Genomic DNA, 18,888 nt, shown 5'->3' with positions numbered 1-18,888 from the left:
GAGAAATAAAAGTGTTTCCCAAAACGTAGAACTATTCCTTTAAATAACCCTCAACAAGCATTTAAGGATTTCTAAACATTACATCATTTTTTGAAATCCATCATCAATATAAAACCTAGCTGTCACTCTTGTCAACAGGGTAGTATTTAGGTGAACCGTTGCAGTAATGATGTTTATAACAGAAATTAATATTAGTCTTCCTCCTCTGTGCGGTTGCTACTGTTTTGGTCAGACATTTCTCATCATATGAATATTTCACAGGCCGAGGAATGGACTGACCGACAATGATTTGGATAAATAAATGTTAAATGAAAGATATGAATAAAATATGCTTGTACTTTGAGAGAAAAACAGAGAACATAATTTATTAAATTGACACAATGTCACTTAACCTGAACACTTCTTTTTTGTTATACTGCCACGGACAAATGAAGTTCATTTCAGTAACTCTCTTTCTCTCACTCTCCCCCCCACAGCGTCCCCATCATGCCCACGCTCTCTTCGACTTCACCCCCCACCACCCGTCGCAGCTACGCTTCCTGCGCGGTGATGTCATCGAACTCATGGACTGCTCTGATTCGCAGCGCTGGAGGGGCCGTTGCCATGGACACGTGGGCCACTTCCCCCCGGAGTACGTCCAGCCCATTTACCACTGCCAATGACGTGACGTGTCAATCAAACACAAACGCTCCCAAGGTGTCATAAAAGGTCTTAACCCCGCCCCCTCACACCGCTCACCTGCTGTGTCCAATCACTGACGAGGAACAACTGAACTGCTCATTATGTCACAGATTCCTTCCATTTCCCCTGTGATGCCACCTGTCAATCACAAGCCTCGTCCAATCAGCTGCTACGAGCTCATCAATCACTTCCACCTGATCCCACAACTAATCTTATATATACAAAAAAGAAGATTTGGACCTATACACTCAGGATTTGCTCCAGTGGTTGGCACCATTCCCATGAAGAGATCTAGCAGAGAGTCACAGAGGGACATTGTGTTGGGAATATTTGGGCCACACACTCTGAGGATACTCACAAAGCCCTCTCTCGCTGTGCAGGAGTGTGTGTGTGTGTGGTGTGTGTGTGTGTGTGTGTGTGTGTGTGTGTGTGTGTGTGTGTGTGTGTGTGTGTGTGTGTGTGTGTGTGTGTGTGTGTGTGTGTGTGTGTGTGTGTGTGTGTGTGAAACGTGGGTCTAAACACATAGAAACCTGCAAACTTTAAGTATGTTTACCGTGTGCTAAAGGGAAAGTGAATGCATGTGTGTATGAGTTAGTGTGTGTGGAGCAGTGAAGGTTACTGAGTGACATGAAGACACTTTGTTTAAAATACACAGCTTCAAATGTACTATGCTCAATTAGTTTATGAATAATTTGTTTGTTTGTTTGTATTTATTCTTATTCATGTGTAATCTTAGAATACATATATTACAAGTAAGATTAAACATTGTAAAAAAGGTTTTGTTTCTGTTGCAACAAATAGTTGTTATGTGATTTACGGTAACAACTTGGACCGATCTTCCTTAACATGTAATGACAAATCATTTCAATAAAGTGATTACATTTACCTCTTTAAACTTCAGAGCTTGGAGATTATTGTTCAAAAACATTTACTTTAGTGTCTGTTGATACAAACATAGGAGCAGAGGTGGAAGACGTACTCAGATCCTTTAAGTAAACGTAGAAATACTATGGTTTTCAAATACATTACGGAGCGTCCACACAGCAGCGTGCGTTGACGCTTGGCGGTGGGCGTATCTGAAGCTTGGGGATTTTTTGCGACCAACAACCAATCACATGAATCTCCCGCCCCCGACATACAAAGCAATAGCAATGTTAAAACGAAGTAAACTGGATATAAAATCCCCAAACAGGCGAAAACCTACCAGTTTCACCCACTGTCTCTGCCACCTCCATCCATGCCTCGCTCCTCCGGTTTGTATCCCGGGAGATGAACAGAGACTGATCATTCAGCACTGGGTGATTCACTACCGCTATAATGAACTTTCCCTCCATTTTTTGGAATATGAGGAAATGACCTGCGTAGTCTCTCCCAGCATACACGCGGTTTGATTGGCTAGCGCTTGTACTGGCAGATTTGCATAAACGGGATTTCATTGGCTGGCGCTTCTGCCGAGGCGTCAAAAGTTGAACATTGCTCAACTTTTGAAGCGAGCAACGCTCCACGTCGCTTCCCAAAATGCAGTTCGGCTAAAAGTGACGTCACCCCATTCAAAGTGAATGGGCAGAAGCGTTGGAAGCTTCAACGCACGCCGCTGTGTGGACGGGCCGTTACAAGTCTTGGATTGAAAGTGTTACTTAAGTAGAGGTACAGAAGTACTTTCAGCTGAATGTATTTGAGACTTGAAAGTATTCAGTTTGCAAAAGACTCTTTTCACAGTATAACAGAATATTATTCAGTTTTATCACCAATAAATACATTTACTATTGTTTTACCGTTGTAGTTGATCAATGTTGAGCCAATGTTAGTTATGATTAGGGTAGGTAAGTAGTACGGTATCATATCAGTAGTACTGCATCATATTTGCATTTTGTTGTTGTTATAATAATAATAATATATTTTATTTCTATAGCGCTTTTCTTGAACCCAAAGACACTTTACATTTGGGAGGGAGGGTAGAAAAACAAAACAAAACAGAAAAGTAGTCAGGAGGAAGTTGATTGAGAGGGGGGGCGGGGCTTATGGATACAGAGTTGAAGAGGTGGGTTTTGAGGCGGGACTGGAACAGGGTGAGGGACTCAGACTCACGGAGGTATTGGGGGAGGGAGTTCCAGAGCTTCGGGGCTGCCACAGAGAATATGTGTTGATTAATGCTAACACAATGCAATGCTGTCCTTTCTGGCCTTCCCATCAAACTCCTCAATAAAGTCCAAATCATTCAGAACTCTTCTGCCCGGATCATCAGCCGCACCAAGTCTACTGACCACATCACCCCCATCCAACTGCACTGGCTCTCTATACAACACCGGATTGAGGACAAAAACCTCCTCCCCACATTCAAAGCCCTCCACAACCTTGCCCCCACCTATCTGGCCGACCTCTTAAACCCCCTGGCTGGTCTACTTACCGTCCCCACCCCTCGTCACCATGGGTGCTCTGGCTTTTGGCTGCACTGCTCCAAGACTCTGAAACTCCCCCCCAACACATCCGACAGTCTGACACAATCACTGCATTCAAGTCCCTCCTCAAAACCCAGCTGTTCAGATCCGCCTACTCACTGTAGTGCTACATGTCGCCTGTTACTGGCCTTTTGTACAGTTTTCAGAATATTTTATGGATTTATGGAGGTGTCCTTGGGTGCTTTGAAATCAATGTATTATTATTATTATTATTAAAGTAACAAGTAAATCGGAGTGATAAATAATAGTAATGGAGTAAAATGTATGATATTTGAGCCTAAATATATTGGAGTAGTACAAAACAGAACTAGTCAGTACAAGTATTTGAAAAATACTTAAGTTAGTTGTTAGTTATATTACACCCCTGCATATGAGTCACTGTTCCTCTTTGCTGATGCAGTTTGTCTGCTTCAAAGTTTCTGAATTGAACTGTGTGACACATTGTGCAATGTTTTCCATATTGTCCTTTTCTTGCCTTTAAGTCCCAAATTTTTTTTTTTTTATCAATATGTTTATTGATTTTCAGCTTACAAAAAATCACATACATAGGACAAAGACATAGAGCCAAAAGCAATACATATATACACAGGACAACTACTTGACTTTACATTAAAGAAAAATAACAACACTAAATTAAATTGGTACATACCACAAGGGCACTCTAATACATCGGGAACCATCCAGTTCTCCAGCAATAGGACCGTATTTCTACAGAGGATATCACAGTCATTTACATTTTAACATATTATAGCATATTATAGCATTATCGCATTATCCTGCCCCAGGTTCGTTCAGAAATTGAGATAGGTCGTTGTATTGACCCAGATTGCAATTTAATGTAAAAAAAACCATTTCATTTCATGTATAACTTGCAATTTCATGACATTTGCTATGATATTTCACAATTCGGGCCCCGAAATGCAGGTTAATCGCAAAGAATGATGTGTTTTCTTTGCATTCGGTACGGTCCCCTGACATTTACATCCTTTGAAATAGCAATTGTTGAAAAAGGACGTGATGTGACTGGTGCAAGTTATAAATAAACAGTGCAGTTAATTGTGCATAGAATATGCTAAAAAATATCTCTTTAATCAATCGCAGTGTCATAAAATGTATCAGCTATTATTGCATTAATAAAATGGTTAAAGTGAATTATAAAGCAAAAATATCAATAATAGCTGGTTCTTGCTCCTCTCTACTGTAAATGAAACGTCTGCAATTGTATGGTTAGTTGGATAAAAACGCAATTTGTAGACATTACCTCGAGGCTCTACGAACTCTAGGAATGTAATAGTTTCCGACCGTTTATAAACGTAATGATTATTCAATTCAATTAAGTAAAACAACAACCTTGCAGCCCTTGATATACTTCCATCAAAGGGTGTGTTACAGAACTATGTGATAGGGCAATAGTATTTGAATAGCCGTGAGACAACCTGCTTCATACATATGTCGTTGTATCTTGTGTGCATGCCAGGAGAGATCTCATTGGAATTTAATACTAATTGTCACAAAGAAGTCAGGCGTCTGTGTTTAAGTGTGTGTGACTGAACAACGCTTGATGACAGTCACACACACACATATGAGGGGCCGTGTAGGCCAAAATTCAAACTCACCTCACACACACACTACTGAAAACATCTGGCCTTGCACACACACTACTGAAATACTCTCACATTCACTACTGAACACCTCACACACACACACACACACACACTACTGAACACATCTGGCCTTGCACACACACTACTGAAATACTCTCACATTCACTACTGAACACCTCACACACACACACTACTGAAAATTAAGCCTCACACACACACTACTGAAATCCTCTCACATTCACTACTGAACACCTCACACACACAATACTGAAAATTAACCTCACACACACACACTCCTGAAAAACATTTTACTGAAAGGTTCTCAGTAGGGAATGTGCATGTGTTTCACCTATGTGTGTGTGAGGGGATTCTTGCTGTAACCGAAGTCATTCTAATGTAACGGAAGTCATTCTAATGTAACGGAAGTCATCTGCTAGTGGTCTCTTTGCTAGCCCCGTTAGCTTCATTAGCTCCAGGCTGCTACTCGGACGTGTTTGTTGTGTTGATGCCTGGTGGAGTATTCTTCATTGAAATATCGCACTTATCTTATGGCTCTGCGGTTCAAACAGACCGTCCATGAATGCAGTTTATTCGGTAAGTGAAATTCAAGCACTTTATTTCTTACTTGTCTTTTTATTCAGCTAACAAGCGAGACGAAGCTACATCTGTGCTAACGATGGTATCCGTAGCATACAAGTTAAAACATAATAGAGAAGTGTAAAACATTAAGAAGGATTATACTGTAAAACATAAGGCTTCTCGGTGAGGTTGGTAAAATAAGGTCATGCTTGTACATTAGTTAGTTTGCTAGTTAGGTAACTGTATGCATTGTTATTGTTAATAGGCTACATGCACTAGGACTAGGGTCTGAGACGTACTTCCGCCTTAGCCGTTATACTGCTCGGACGCTTCCGGGTTGCTTCTGGTCTGCGTAGCTGAGCGTCCACAAATGTTTTACTGTTTAAATCTGTGGTTTAAATATGAGTCGACGGAAGATTTTCAAAATGGAGCATTTGCAAAGACAAGTAAATAACTACTCCGAGCACTGCTGTGTCCCACTTTGTACGGCGTCAGCTAAATTCAACGGCGTCCTAAGTTTCCATGGCTTTCCGACCGAACTCGAGCTGCGAAGACAGTGGCTGGTTAAAATACGACGTGATAACTTTACAATCTCCTCTCACTCCAAGGTCTGCAGTCGTCACTTCGCTACGGATCAACTAATAGAGCCAAAAACCCTTGATGGCCTTAGGAGGCTTGTGAAAGGTGCTGTCCCAACTCTGTTTGAGTGGAATCACTTCACTGCTCAAACACCGCGGGCTAGTGTTTGGGAGAGAAGGGAGCGGCCCACTGAACCAGTCTCTCGGGAGGAGCAGGAAGAGCACATCGATGTCCGTGACCATGATTACTGCTCAACCCCTGAACCAGCTTCACTGGACATGTCCTCTCAAGCTACAGAAGACAACTCCAAAACATTGGAGGATCTTCAGAAGCAACTGCAGGAGTTAAGAGTTAAGTCCAGCGAGAGTTTTGCTTACAGCGGTTTGCTGGCTCCGACGACAACATCCGATTCTATACCAGGTAATGTTTTGGCTAAATTCTATCCAAGTTTTTGAGATGGATTAGCTTATAAAGAATCCTGTTTACCTGCCGTTTGACTGCTGACTATTTGCATGCAGTGTTGGAATAAGTAGGCTACTCAACTTAACTGAAGTATAAGTACAAATACTATGGTTTGAAAATACTCCTGAACTGAACATGTAGAATCATAAATCATGTGTTTTCATAAGTAACTAGAAACTATGAAGGTTAACTAAATGTGGTGGAGTAAAACATACTAATACTAACAACATACTGATAATACTTTACTACAAGTGGAAATCTTCAAAACCTTACCAAAGTAAAAGTACATGTCAATATCCACTGCGTTTCTCCCAGTTGCACACTTAAGAAGAGTAAAAGTAGTCATTCTGTGTAAAATGTTCCCTGTATGTTTTAGATTATTATTACTGCTGCTTTAATGTAGTTGTTACATGTTACTGCTGTATATTACTATACCTGCACCAAGTGCCTTCTTAATCAGTCTATTTGAATTGTAATGTATTATAGCAAACAAGAGGAAAGCATTAGCCCATGTGTTACAGTTAACGAGTCAATTAATGACTGACATGTGTCTTTTGTGTACAGATTCCCGAGCTATAACCACCTGATGGCCTTCTGGTTTTTGATTGAGCCTTCCATTTATAAAATGGTTCGTGTTACAAGAGCGATATCAGCTGCCAAGAGGAATGAAGAAGTGGTTACACACGCACGTCCGGTAGGCTACGTTTCTTTTAACACACAATCTAAACACAAACTGAAGGGAAAATGTTTCTCCGACATTTCATTGCTTTCGTGTAGGCTAAAAGGCTATAGTACTCAATCCTTTTTGAATACATCAGAGAACTAAAACAACTTAATGTTTTTCCCATGGTGTGCTACACTCATGACATTAATATAGTACCCTTTTTTTGTTTATCTTCCAGAGACAGCTGCTTCAGCCAATTGACGAGTTCTTCCTTTTTCTCTGCTTCCTGTCGGTGGGGTTTGAAAGAGAGGGACCTTGCAAACCGCTTCAACGTACACCAGTCCACTGTGAGCCGCATCATTGCAACATGGACGAGTTTTCTTACAACTTTATTGGGGTCACAGTGCATCTGGCTTACACCTGCAGAAGTTCAAGCCCACCTCCCAGAGGCATTCAAAGATTTCCCAGACACACAGGTGATCCTGGATTGCACAGAGCTGAGGTGTCAAACACCATCCTCACTCCTCCTCCAAAGTGAAATGTATTCTACATACAAATCTCACTGCACCATGAAAGCCCTGGTTGGCATAGCCCCACATGGCGCAGTGACATTTGTTTCCAGTCTGTATGGTGGTTCTGTCAGCGACAAGGAGATTTTCAAACAATCTGGAATAGCTGCGTTGTTGACTGAAAACATGGCAGTGATGGTAGATAAGGGCTTCCTGATCAGCGATTGCTGCAAATGCAAGGTGTACTGCCCACCTTTTCTGTCAAAGCAGAAGCAAATGCCAGGTGAGGGAGACACAGGCCATTGCCAGACTGAGGGTTCATGTGGAGCGTGTCATTAGGAGGATAAAAGAGAACAAACTTTTTGATGGTGTCATCCTCCTGTCCCATGCCTACAACATCAACCAACTGTTTGCAGTAGCATGTATGCTGTCAAACTATCAGAACAAAGCACTGGTCAAGAAATGGGTGAAATAAGACAAGATGATGACACCTGTGCAGGTAGCTGTGATTAAGCTGGGTGAGCACACCGTAATCCCGTGTTGCCTGACACACGCTAGTGTTTTGTTTGAATAAATGGTAAATAGCAAATTACAATGCGTTGATGATTTCTTACAAATGCAATGATTTACTATTCATTACACAAATCACTTCACTTTATTGTCTTTTTAAATACAATTGTATATTTAGTTACATATATGAAATGTGACAAACAATATATATAAAAAACAACTCCATCAGGGGAGGCACCAAGCCAGGGCGTAGAGGGGTGAATGACAAGGCCACAAGGGGAGTAGTTCACGTTTGCCAGTCTACTGTATTCAGCTGCTACTGTGGGCTCCATCTCTGCACCTCTCCTCATTTCTGCAGTCTGCCTTGTACCTTTGAGTATTCGCTCTGCAAGAGAGTTAGCAGAGCTCTCACCTCTGACGTGACAAATCTCTCTAAACCTAGAGGCAGTAACCCTGGGTTTGCGGAGCAGATGCCACTCTGAGCTAGAGCTTTGCTCACGGGTAGCCTCCTCAATTTTGTGAGACATTTCCAAATCAACAGATAAGCTGTTCATATGTAGTTGCTCCTCTTCTGAGCACACCAGCGGTAAATCACATGGCAAGATCACATACCCCTCTATGGGCAAGTGGGGTGTTGGTGGTGTGTCAGTGTGAAGTGTGGTGTACCGAGACGTCAAAGCAGGCATCTGATAGGACAGAACACTGCCCTCCTGCACAATCCCGAAGGCACTTTCCACAAGGGGCTTGTCAGGTCTCATGTTCATTGTGGTCACAAGCGGCCTGTCTTCAATGCTGAATGCTGAGTATGCCTCCGTAACTCTGAACAGGCAGGGATCTGGTAATGGCCCCACCATGCCTCTGTAGAATCCACTCCTACAAAGAATGCCAAAGACAATATAGCACATTAATGTGACAATAAAGGTTAGGAATACAGCACCAGAATTATGAATTTTAAAAACACAGGAAACACAATTTTCCAGCTAAAATTACCTTACTCCAGTCTGCACCATCCTATTTGGTACAGGCTTGGTGAAGACCATGGAGTTGATGGGCCCTGGCTTCACACCCTTAAGGAAAAGACAATTACTGTTCGTTGAGTCACTTTAAAACAAAAACTCTGTGAAAGATTACAAGTATTTGAACCTCATTGAAATTACCATTGTTCGCGGCTTGTGCCATTGCTGTTCCGATTCAGTACAGCTATGCACAGGTGGCACAACTGGCATGTTCAGTTCAGTGTAGTGTACTGTTTGGAACAGCAATGCTACTGTGTGATTGCACAAAACAGTTCCTGCAACACAGGAGCACTGGTTGTGCGTGAGCATCACTGGTGATGAATCACGAAGCGTTATCTAAAAAAGAGAGAAGAAATACTAGTGATTAGTAACCTCACTTGTTACTATGAGCCAGGAGGTTATTATGAGTAGAATTATTGGTTATTTTTACTGACCCATTATCCTAGAAGAAGCATGTATTCCTGAATGCTTAGTGTTACCCTCTTACCCTACAATACCACAATGAACTTTCTTTGGAAACTAAGATGCCTTGAAAATTGTATTAAAGCAATTTTTACTATATATTTGAACCCCCAAACTTACACATCCATAATCAATGTAATAATATCTGACCAATCAGCTGTGATAAAGCAGGGAGAAGTAGGACACTGTTGAGATTCCCTTAAGGTAAACTAATGTTTAACTGAACTGAAACTCAATAAACAGGGGGGAACAGTGTCAATGCTGCCTGCCTACACTCAAACTGTGTGCTGTCTCGCTCTTCCGCATTGACCTGTAGCACAAGGCTCTCACGCTGACCTGCCCTGTCAGCCTGTCTTTATTGGACACTGAATGAAGAAAAACAGAGCAACAGCGTTAGATCTATACTCACGTCAACACATCTATGGCAACATTGCTTTACAAAAGCTGATACCATTATGCAGTGTGGCTAACAACAAGATAACCTTGGCTAGGCTATAAGGCTATTAAACGATAGTATTTGTTAGCAAAATGGCTAATGTTTTAAAGAATTAACACCAGAAACAGTACATAGCGTTACCCAGAGCCCTATAGTAGTCTACTATAGTAGTAGTATAATAATAATTGTGAAGATAAACTTCTGTTGTTGCAATGTTGAGGTAGAATGAAGGAGTCTGGAACGTCGTTTAGCCAAAGCACTGAGAGTTTTATTGATCACAGTACATTAATACGGCCGGGGAGATCATCTTAGTTTCACACTGTCCCGTGCTCCACCATCATGATCTCTGCCCCAGAATAGACCCAACACGCATCAACATGAGGAGAGGCGGGCTAACAGAAGCCCGTGTTTACCTAATCAATAGCAAAATGGGAGACAATAATCTCCTTGTCTCAAAGAGATGCAGCCAGGTCTCAACCCTCCCCCACGGATATAGGAGAAGCGTTTGACCTGTGACCTCAACTTACAGAGGAGTCTTTGAGTGATACTACAAGCAGATGTTTGCAGTATCACAGAATCTAAGAAACTATAGGAAACTCTATAAACAGATCAGATTAAAATATTCTCTTATAATAATAATAGTAGTTATACTATAGGGCTCTGGCGTTACCTAGCTTTTGACAGCTAATGTTAGTGTAACCCGGAGCATAAGCTAGCTGGTTAGTACCGGTTACCTTCTTACCTTCATAGTTGTGTATATATGACGCAGCATATCATTTGAAGCCTTTATCGAGTTTGCTGGCTGGGGCTTTAGTCGTCCGGCAAATCCGATGAACATCTGACATTTTTAATTTCGGAAGCTCTTGTAGGCAGCGGGTGTAGAAGGTCGTCATTTTCAAACAGGAAATGAATCGGCCGCTATGAGTAGAATGCGGAAGTGACTGTGCATGTAGCCTATTTAAAATAGCTATGCTCGACGATGCAGACAGCTAGCGTCACATTAGTGTTGAAGAGCAGAGTACGGTATGAGATTAACCCATAGATTAACCTCACTATAAGATCTGTGTATCTGAAAAATATGAATCTCACATTTCCAGTTGGTTCCAGAAATAACGTTGACGTAGATATTGCAATATGGTTTGTTGAGCTGGAGTTGATTGTTGAAGCTTACTGGTTAACGTTCATCATATTAAACGAACGAACCCAAACGTTGTTGTTTTTATTAATATTATTACCACTACTTACTTAGCATTTTATTATCATTACACTGGAGAAACCGACTTATTGTGGCAGAAGAACGTGAACATGTAACTTAATGCCTGCATTTGAGGACGAAAAATAGCTCAGTCAATGCTTTAGGGACAAGGAAATGATTTGTTTAAATATTAGATATGACGTTATGTGTGCTTCAGTGACAATGAAGCTTATTCATTGCATTACATTTGTTGAAGTTGTTTGTCAAGAAGCAGGAAACAGCGTTACATTCCTTGACTGAATCACTCTCCTTTCTTTCACTCTTTTGTCTCCTCTAATGTTTTTATTTTTAGCAAAGCTCGTCTTTAAACCCCACCGAGTCACCTCTGCCCTGCCAATGACAGTTAGACTAAAAACCACCGGCATCCAGCGGCGGAGAAGAAGGAGAAGAAAGGAGTTAAAGGTGTACCAAGAATAGAGCTGCTGTTTTGTTCCACTGTTAAAACTGCTGAGTCACTTTGAAGTGTGTGTGGCTGATTATGGCTGCAGCATGTGTGTGTGCGATACAGACACACATTTATGATGACATATTTTGTGTCATACACTCGAAGTGAGACGGCATAAGAATACCAAATGTCACCGACAAGCTGTCACAAGAGTGGAGAATAACAGAAAGTGAGATAAACAGCAGCAGAGTTTTGAGACAGGGTGGAGATAAGAAAATGTTAAAAAGGTGAAAAAAAACAAGACAGAAAAACAGAGAGGAAGAAGCAGATGATACGAATGAAAGATGGAGGGGCAGGGTGTCACTATATGAGCGAGGGTTAAAGAGCGCAGGGGTAAAGTGTGACATCCACAATATACATCATTCATTGCGTTAGAAGCAAACACAACCAAACCAGTTTGACTGACTGACTGCTCCCGGCTGTTGACAGTGATACATAGAACTAGTCCAACACCCACGATACAAGCAGATTGTTATGAGATGATGAATCATTTTTCTGCCAATCAACGAGTCCGTAAATCAAAAGATTAGATGGGCAGTCGAACAGCTGGTGAGTCACCCAGTGATTCCCTGAATAAGCGATCAGCATTGTCATCCAGACAGACAGGAACAGAGGAAGCTTGAAATATTTAATGGTGCCTCAAGTTATGTCAGGAAGACCAAGTACGCTCTGTCAGCTCCTGCTATCCTCAAATAGGGAGGCGTGTGGCGCAGTGGATAGAGCCTTGGTGTTGGGATCAGGGGGTCACAGGTTCAAACCCACTGCAGTCAGCATGTCGTTGTGTCCCTGGTAGGGGTGTAACGGTATCCGTATCCGTCACGGTTCGGACGTCACGGTTCGGACGTCACGGTTCGGCACATGCAGTCACACGACGGATACACCTTTTTTTTTTTACGAGTGGGAAAAAAGTCTGTCATTCAGGGCAGTATCCACTACACTATATATAATCCAGGGGGCTATTGCGCCTAAAAGCTGTTTGCCAGCCGCCCTTAAACAACAAATGAAGAGAAACACAACAACAAAAAGAACAAAATACAAGACGAAGAAAAGTTAGTATGGCGAGTTCAGATAATAATAATAATAATAATACATTTAATTTATATAGCGCTTCTCATCTGCCAAGACAAATCTCGAAGTGCTTAACAACAAAGGATACTAATACACTTTGATAGATTAAACAAATAATTGTAATAATAATAAGAAATCAAAAAATAAAAAATAAAATATAAAATAAAGTACAAAAATAAAAGTCGGTGATAGCGATAAAAAATGGCAGTACTCCAGGTGTACCATGCTCAAAGTTTATTGGAAGGCCTGCCGAAAGAAGAGGGTCTTAAGGCCGGTTTTGAAGACCTCGGTGGAAGGGGCACATCTCAGCTGATCTGGGAGGGAGTTCCAGAGGCGCGGGGCGAGTGAGCAGAAGGCTCGGTCTCCCATTGTTCGGAGACGTGTGCGGGGGATGTAAAGAAGAGGAGCGTGGCTGGAGCGGAGAGAGCGGGTAGATGTCTGTATATGGATGAGGTCACAGAGGTATTTTGGGCTTTGTTCATTCAGGGCTTTGTACGTGAGGAGCAGAACCTTAAACTGGATCCTGTAGTGGACCGGGAGCCAGTGTAGTTTTGCAAGTATGGGGGTTATGTGTGCGGACCTTTTTGTACCGGTGAGAACTCTGGCTGTGCTGTCCATGGACAAGTTGCAAGCGGTTGATGGATTTGGCTGGGAGACCGGAGAGGAGTGCATTGCAATAGTCTAGTCTTGAGAAGACGACTGCATGAACCAGTTTTTTGATGTCATCAGTTGAGAGTGAGGGCTTCAGTCGGGAAATGTTTTTCAGGTGAAAGAAGGAGGTCTTGGTGATATGTTTGATGTGGGCTTGGAAAGACAGAGTGGGGTCAAACCTTACACCGAGGTTGGTGACAACGGAGGAGAGAGGAATGAGCTGACCATCAAGGGAGGGGCTGATGTTGGCCTTGGCAAGCTGGTCGGTGGTGCCTATCAGGATTGCCTCCGTCTTGCTGCTGTTGAGCTGAAGGTAGTTGGTGGTCATCCAGGAGCGGATGTCTTCCAGGCAGGTGTTTAGTGTTTGGATAGTGGTGGTATTGGGTTGTGTTTTGATGTAGACCTGAGTGTCGTCGGCATAGCAGTGGAAGTTGATGTTATGTTGTCTGATGATATGACCCAGAGGTAATAGATAGATTAAAAACAGGATCGGCCCCAGCACTGAGCCCTGTGGGACCCCGCATGTCACTGCGGTGTCGTCAGACCTGGAACCCCCCAGAGACACGTGGTACTTCCGGTTGGTGAGGTAACTTGAGAACCACTTTAGAGCCGTGTCCGTCACCCTGGTGTAGGTCTCGAGGCGGTGGAGGAGGATGGTATGGTCCACTGTGTCGAAAGCCGCACTCAGGTCAAGAAGGACACAGGAGCTAGAACCCACCTGCTTCTTTTAAATCAACTGTGTGGGAACATTTCGGGTTCCCTGTGGACTGCAATAACGATGAAGTGTGTGAGTGGTGGATCGGACGAGGACGGTGTGTCGCCGTTGTTAGACAGCGGTGCGGTATGCTAATGGTAACACACGCCAAACATGCTAAATCATATCAGAAGGCATCAGCCAGATTTGCCAATCACCGGAGCCCGGCAAAAGACAACAGCAGTTCAACAGCTGATCCCCGCTGTTTAAACCAATAGACATGAAAGCTGTGAGATCAAAATAAATAGCTGAAGCTTTTGGCATATGTTTTTCAACGACTTTGCGCTCTCGAAACACTTTATTATTTATGATGTAATATTTTCAAGACATTCTTTTTAGTTTGACAGCTTGATGAAACCTTTTTGTTTGTTATCAGCCATTATAGATAATATGGCCATCTGAGTGTGTGTGGTGCTGTTTGTGGTTTGTTTTTAACTGTTTAATACAGTTAAGTATTCAAAATGCCAGAGTTCCTTATTTTTAAACTGAAACTTGCACTACTGTTCAAAAATAAATAACAACAAACCTGGAATTATGCATTTGGGACTTTTTCTTGTTGTACCGAACCGTGACCCACAAACCGAGGTACGAACCGAACCGTGACTACTGTGAACCGTTACACCCCTAGTCCCTGGGCAAGACACTTCACCCCAAATTGCTCCTGGGGATTGCCCACAGTATTGAGTATGTAAGTCGCTTTGGATAAAAGCGTCTAATAAGTAACATGTACTGTAATGTAAAAATGCACTGGTGCCTGACCTGAGGGTCACAAAGCTGTGAGGACTTTGAAGGAGCGTAAGGCGACTTGTTTTATTTTTAATACAATGTTGGTTTATTTCTAAGGATTTCATTCATTGATGTGAAGAAAACTAAATGAAATACTTACTTTTAAAATGGATAATGATTTAAAAAATAGAGACGTTTAATTGGGCTCACAGGTCACAGGGCATTCATGCTAAAGGTGAGGTCCAAAACCCAAAGATATTCAGTCTAAATCGGCCTTATCGTGCTTTTTAGGTTTTAGTGCATGTAAGTGATCTGCAAAGGCAAGTCATCTCTAAGCAGGGGTACAGTGCTATTTTTTACAAGTGGGGGGTGGACCGAACATCCTTTAGGGGGGTCGTCGCCTCCTCTAGGGGGGTCCGGGGGCATGCTCCCCCGGGTAAACATTTTTTTAAATATTGAAGTTAAAAGCATCAATCTGGTGCACTTTGAGAGCAACATTAACCCTACCTTAATAATACCTTAAATCGGACAAAAGGCACTGGAGAACACTTATTCATTAACACGCTTTAATGAAGCAAACTAATGCCTTAACTCATTCAAATACAGTCGCTTACTTATTTCGGTGAAACGAATGTGCGTAGAGTTTTAAAGGATGCGGATAGTCTCACCTTGATTCTGGCGCATTGCTTATCGTTTTATAGATCTATTCTCACCCACCATCTTTGTTTGTGACGTAAAGAGTGTAATGGTGCGTTCACACCGGACGCGATGCGATGTTTGGGGGCGGCGCGATTACATGTAAAGTCAATGCAGAGACGCGGACAGACGCGAATTCGCTCCGACAGCGAGCATGAAGCGGTGGACGCGGCGCGAATGACGCGATTGAACGGTGCCGTGTCAAACGCGAGTTCCATTTTTTCAACTTGAGCGTGAAATTCACATGACGCGTTCTCGCGGAAGCCAATCAGAGGTGAGGATCTCAGCCTGCCGTCACTGATGTTCAACCAGAAAACATCAGCCGTTAGCTGTTAGCAGTTAGCACACAGAGCTCACAGCTCCTCATATCTGTTCAGAAACTAGACAAAAGTTAAACAAGTACAAACCACAGACTGTCTGTGTTATGGCCCAGTGTCATGTGAAAGGTCCCAATGTGTTCATTTTGATGGGCTGTCTTCTGAGTGGTTAAACATTATTAATGGTGTTCCTCAAGGTTCTGTTTTAGGTCCACTTTTATTCTCCATCTACATCAATAGTTTAGGTGAAAATATCGATGGAGCAACCTTACATTTTTATGCGGACGATACCGTTATGTATTGTGCAGGTCCCTCCATTAAGGAGGCTGTTGTTGAATTGCAAGCTGTTTTTAACATTATTCAGACTCAGCTCGCTGAACTAAAGCTTCTTTCATATGGGATTAGTTTTATATCATAAAGATAAAGCAACACTTGCAAAGTTGCAAACAAATCATTTGTGTAATCATGTAAACTATAAGTGTTTTTTCTTTGTTTTAACAGGTTTATGTTTGCAGTTCTTGTTTCTTCTTTCTCAATGATCAGACTTTTGCTCTCGCTGCAGCTCTCTCTTTTGCGCTCCTTCAGTTTTTGCTTGAGATTCTTTCAGGGGTGCGTCCCCATTGGCTACTCAGTTGTTGAGTGACAGCCCAGTCCTCCAGCGATTGTACAGTGCAGGCAGCTGCGGTGCGGTAGCTGAGCGTGGATAGAACCCGCAGAAGAACCAGCATTTCAATTATTATAATACGACAAGTGAAAATCATTTGTGTTGTTTGTGCTGTACTATACGGTCTGTTTCTTTATTGTGTTAAGTGAGAAGTAAAGCTGTGCTATGAAAGTTAGCTTGTGCTACCTTTAGATCCATAACAATGCAAGCTAAGTAGCCTAACAGTTAGCTACATAGCTAGCAGTGAGTGAGCGTTCAGACGGTTCAGACACCCAAACGGACTTGTGTGCCTGACTCTACCAACAGGCTTTCATGATTCTGTTTAGATATGCAAGTATAAGCCATGATAGCTTATTTTATTAACACGCTAATTTGATATGAAAATCAATGGAGGCTGAGTTAACTTTGTAGGAAAACCTACCGTCCATGAGTTGTGTTTTATTTATTAACTTCATATTTTTCATTTCCTAAAACATTTATTTTCCTCTCATATTAACAGTGTGGATCATTCATCATATCATCATATCATCAGCGTGGTGTGGTGTTTTCCAACTTCCTCTGAGGGGACAGCACGGAGGGGGGGCATGAAGAAAGACCTGCACCAGCTTCATCCACGCGTTGTTGTTATCACTGGCTCAGTGTCATTTCATTTGACCAAATGTCTTTTACATTTAATAGATTTTATTATTATCCACCTTTTTGTTTTATGTCCTTTTATTTAAAACATTCTTTGAGACTTCTTCTTCTGGTTCAAATTTCAATAAATGTAATTTGTATAATCACTCTTTTGTGTTTATTCTACATGAAAATGTTAGAGATTCCATTCAAATCTGTTGATTATTCATATCTTCCTCAGGCTAGGAATAGTATGTAGAGTTTTTAATGCTAAATGTATATTATTTTCTCACAGGATATAGAATGAGACAACACAGGTTGTATCCATTGTGTATGAATGCTTCAGCTCTTCAGACCAACATAGTAAGATGTGAACATGTTCCTAATTGTGTTGGTATGCAGCCTAGGTCTGCTCTGTTTCATAAAGCAAATCTGCCACTTTTATATTGCAGAATTTAATTGTTTGTCCTAAACATAGCAATATATGCTTTTGAAATGTAACATGTCTTTGAAAAAATAATAGTATACAGTTTAGTGTGTATCACCTTTAGCTTAAAAATACATAGATATGTTTTTTTTAATCTATAAAATAAATACATAGACACTTTATCAATCCCAAATTGGGAAATTATTTAACAGCAGCAGTGTGTTCAGGTATTAAAATATTTAAAGTTGGAATAAAGTATGAACTACACAACACAAGTATAATGCACTGCAATCCATAAGAGAAGTCCGATATGTTCATGAAAACTCCTCAGGAGACACCAACACTAATGCGGCCGAGTGGACTCCGGAGTCTGCAGCATGAGTTGCACTGTATGATCTATGGTGTAGTGGGCTGTCACTCCAAAACTGAGTAGCCAATGGGGACACACCCTTGAAAGTACCGCCCACCTGGGACATTTGTGTCAAAATCTCAAACAAAAAATGAGGGAGCGCAAAAGAGAGAGCTGCAGCGAGAGCAAAAGTCTGATCATTGAGAAAGAAGAAACAAGAACTGCAAACAAAAACCTATGTTAAAACAAAGAAAAAAGACTTATAGTTTACATGATTACACAAATGATTTGTTTTCCACTTATAGTTTTATTTTTGAAATGTATTTTATTTTGCTTGACTCAGTTTTTTTTCTTTTAAACTCATAGTTTTGCTTTATTCTGAGAAAGTGTTGCTTTATCTTTATGATACAAAACTAATCCCATACTTTTAAATGTTGATAAAACCAAGGTAATGCTCTTTTCAAAAGCTAAAAAGACACCAGAGCCTGTTTTAGATATTGTAACTACGCAAGGAATAAAACTTGTGTTACTTGGTATCTGTCTTGATGATTGTCTCACTTTTAAACTTCATGTCAATAACCTGCTTAAAAAGCTGAGGGTTAGGCTAGGTTTCTTCTACAGGAACAAGTCCTGTTTCTCGCTTGAGGCCAGGAAAAGGCTCTGTGACCTTTTTACCTGTGCTGGACTATGGTGATTTGATGTATATGAATGCACCTGCTCATTGCCTGGTCAAGTTAGGTGCTGCGTATCACAGTGCACTAAGATTTGTGACAAACTGTAAAGCATTAACCCATCACTGTACCCTGTATGCAAGGGCTGGTTTGCCTTCACTAACTGTACGGAGGCTCAGTCACTGGTACATTTGTATATACAAAGCCATGTTAGGGAAACTTCCATCCTACATCCTGATCTCATGACGAATTGTAAGTGGCGACTGCCTGAGATCGCATGCTGTGTTTT

At 41.6% G+C, this 18,888-nt stretch overlaps 2 protein-coding genes and 1 long non-coding RNA gene across 3 annotated transcripts in view; 2 read left to right on the top strand and 1 right to left on the bottom strand.

Annotated features, from left to right (window-relative positions):
• Positions 1-1,072, top strand: part of LOC117552802 (GRB2-related adapter protein-like) — a 55,342-nt gene extending 54,270 nt beyond the window's left edge. The window contains 1 exon segment of the mRNA XM_034226449.1: positions 477-1,072. Within this exon segment, the coding sequence (XP_034082340.1) occupies positions 477-662 (186 nt within the window). The 3' untranslated portion in view covers positions 663-1,072.
• A 4,764-nt stretch (positions 1,073-5,836) lies between these two features.
• On the top strand, positions 5,837-8,129 carry LOC117552745. Its single transcript, XR_004570023.1, has 3 exons — positions 5,837-6,322; positions 6,929-7,058; positions 7,267-8,129. It is a non-coding gene; the product is annotated as an uncharacterized LOC117552745 (long non-coding RNA).
• A 58-nt stretch (positions 8,130-8,187) lies between these two features.
• LOC117552756 lies at positions 8,188-11,018 on the bottom strand. Its single transcript, XM_034226371.1, has 5 exons — positions 10,704-11,018; positions 9,205-9,399; positions 9,038-9,114; positions 8,269-8,920; positions 8,188-8,199 (listed from the first exon to the last, which is right to left on the bottom strand). Exons 1-5 carry the CDS (start codon positions 10,797-10,799, stop codon positions 8,188-8,190), a joined length of 1,032 nt encoding a protein of 343 aa, XP_034082262.1. The 5' UTR covers positions 10,800-11,018.
• Positions 11,019-18,888: the final 7,870 nt, after the last annotated feature.

The sequence above is a fragment of the Gymnodraco acuticeps genome, unplaced genomic scaffold (assembly GCF_902827175.1).
Source record: "Gymnodraco acuticeps unplaced genomic scaffold, fGymAcu1.1, whole genome shotgun sequence".
Taxonomy (NCBI): Eukaryota; Metazoa; Chordata; class Actinopteri; order Perciformes; family Bathydraconidae; genus Gymnodraco; species Gymnodraco acuticeps.
The sequence above is the reverse complement of the archived record's forward strand: the minus strand, read 5'-3'. Positions and strand labels throughout refer to the sequence as shown.

What these genes read in the sequence shown, in the direction of transcription:
- LOC117552756 (XM_034226371.1), bottom strand. Translation starts at nt 10,799, where the DNA reads ATGTTCATCGGATTTGCCGGACGACTAAAGCCCCAGCCAGCAAACTCG. An exon ending in GGCACAAGCCGCGAACAATG is followed by an intron (nt 9,115 to 9,204) that starts GTAATTTCAATG and finishes CTTTTCCTTAAG; the next exon opens with GGTGTGAAGCCAGGGCCCAT. An exon ending in ATGGTGCAGACTGGAGTAAG is followed by an intron (nt 8,921 to 9,037) that starts GTAATTTTAGCT and finishes CATTCTTTGTAG; the next exon opens with GAGTGGATTCTACAGAGGCA.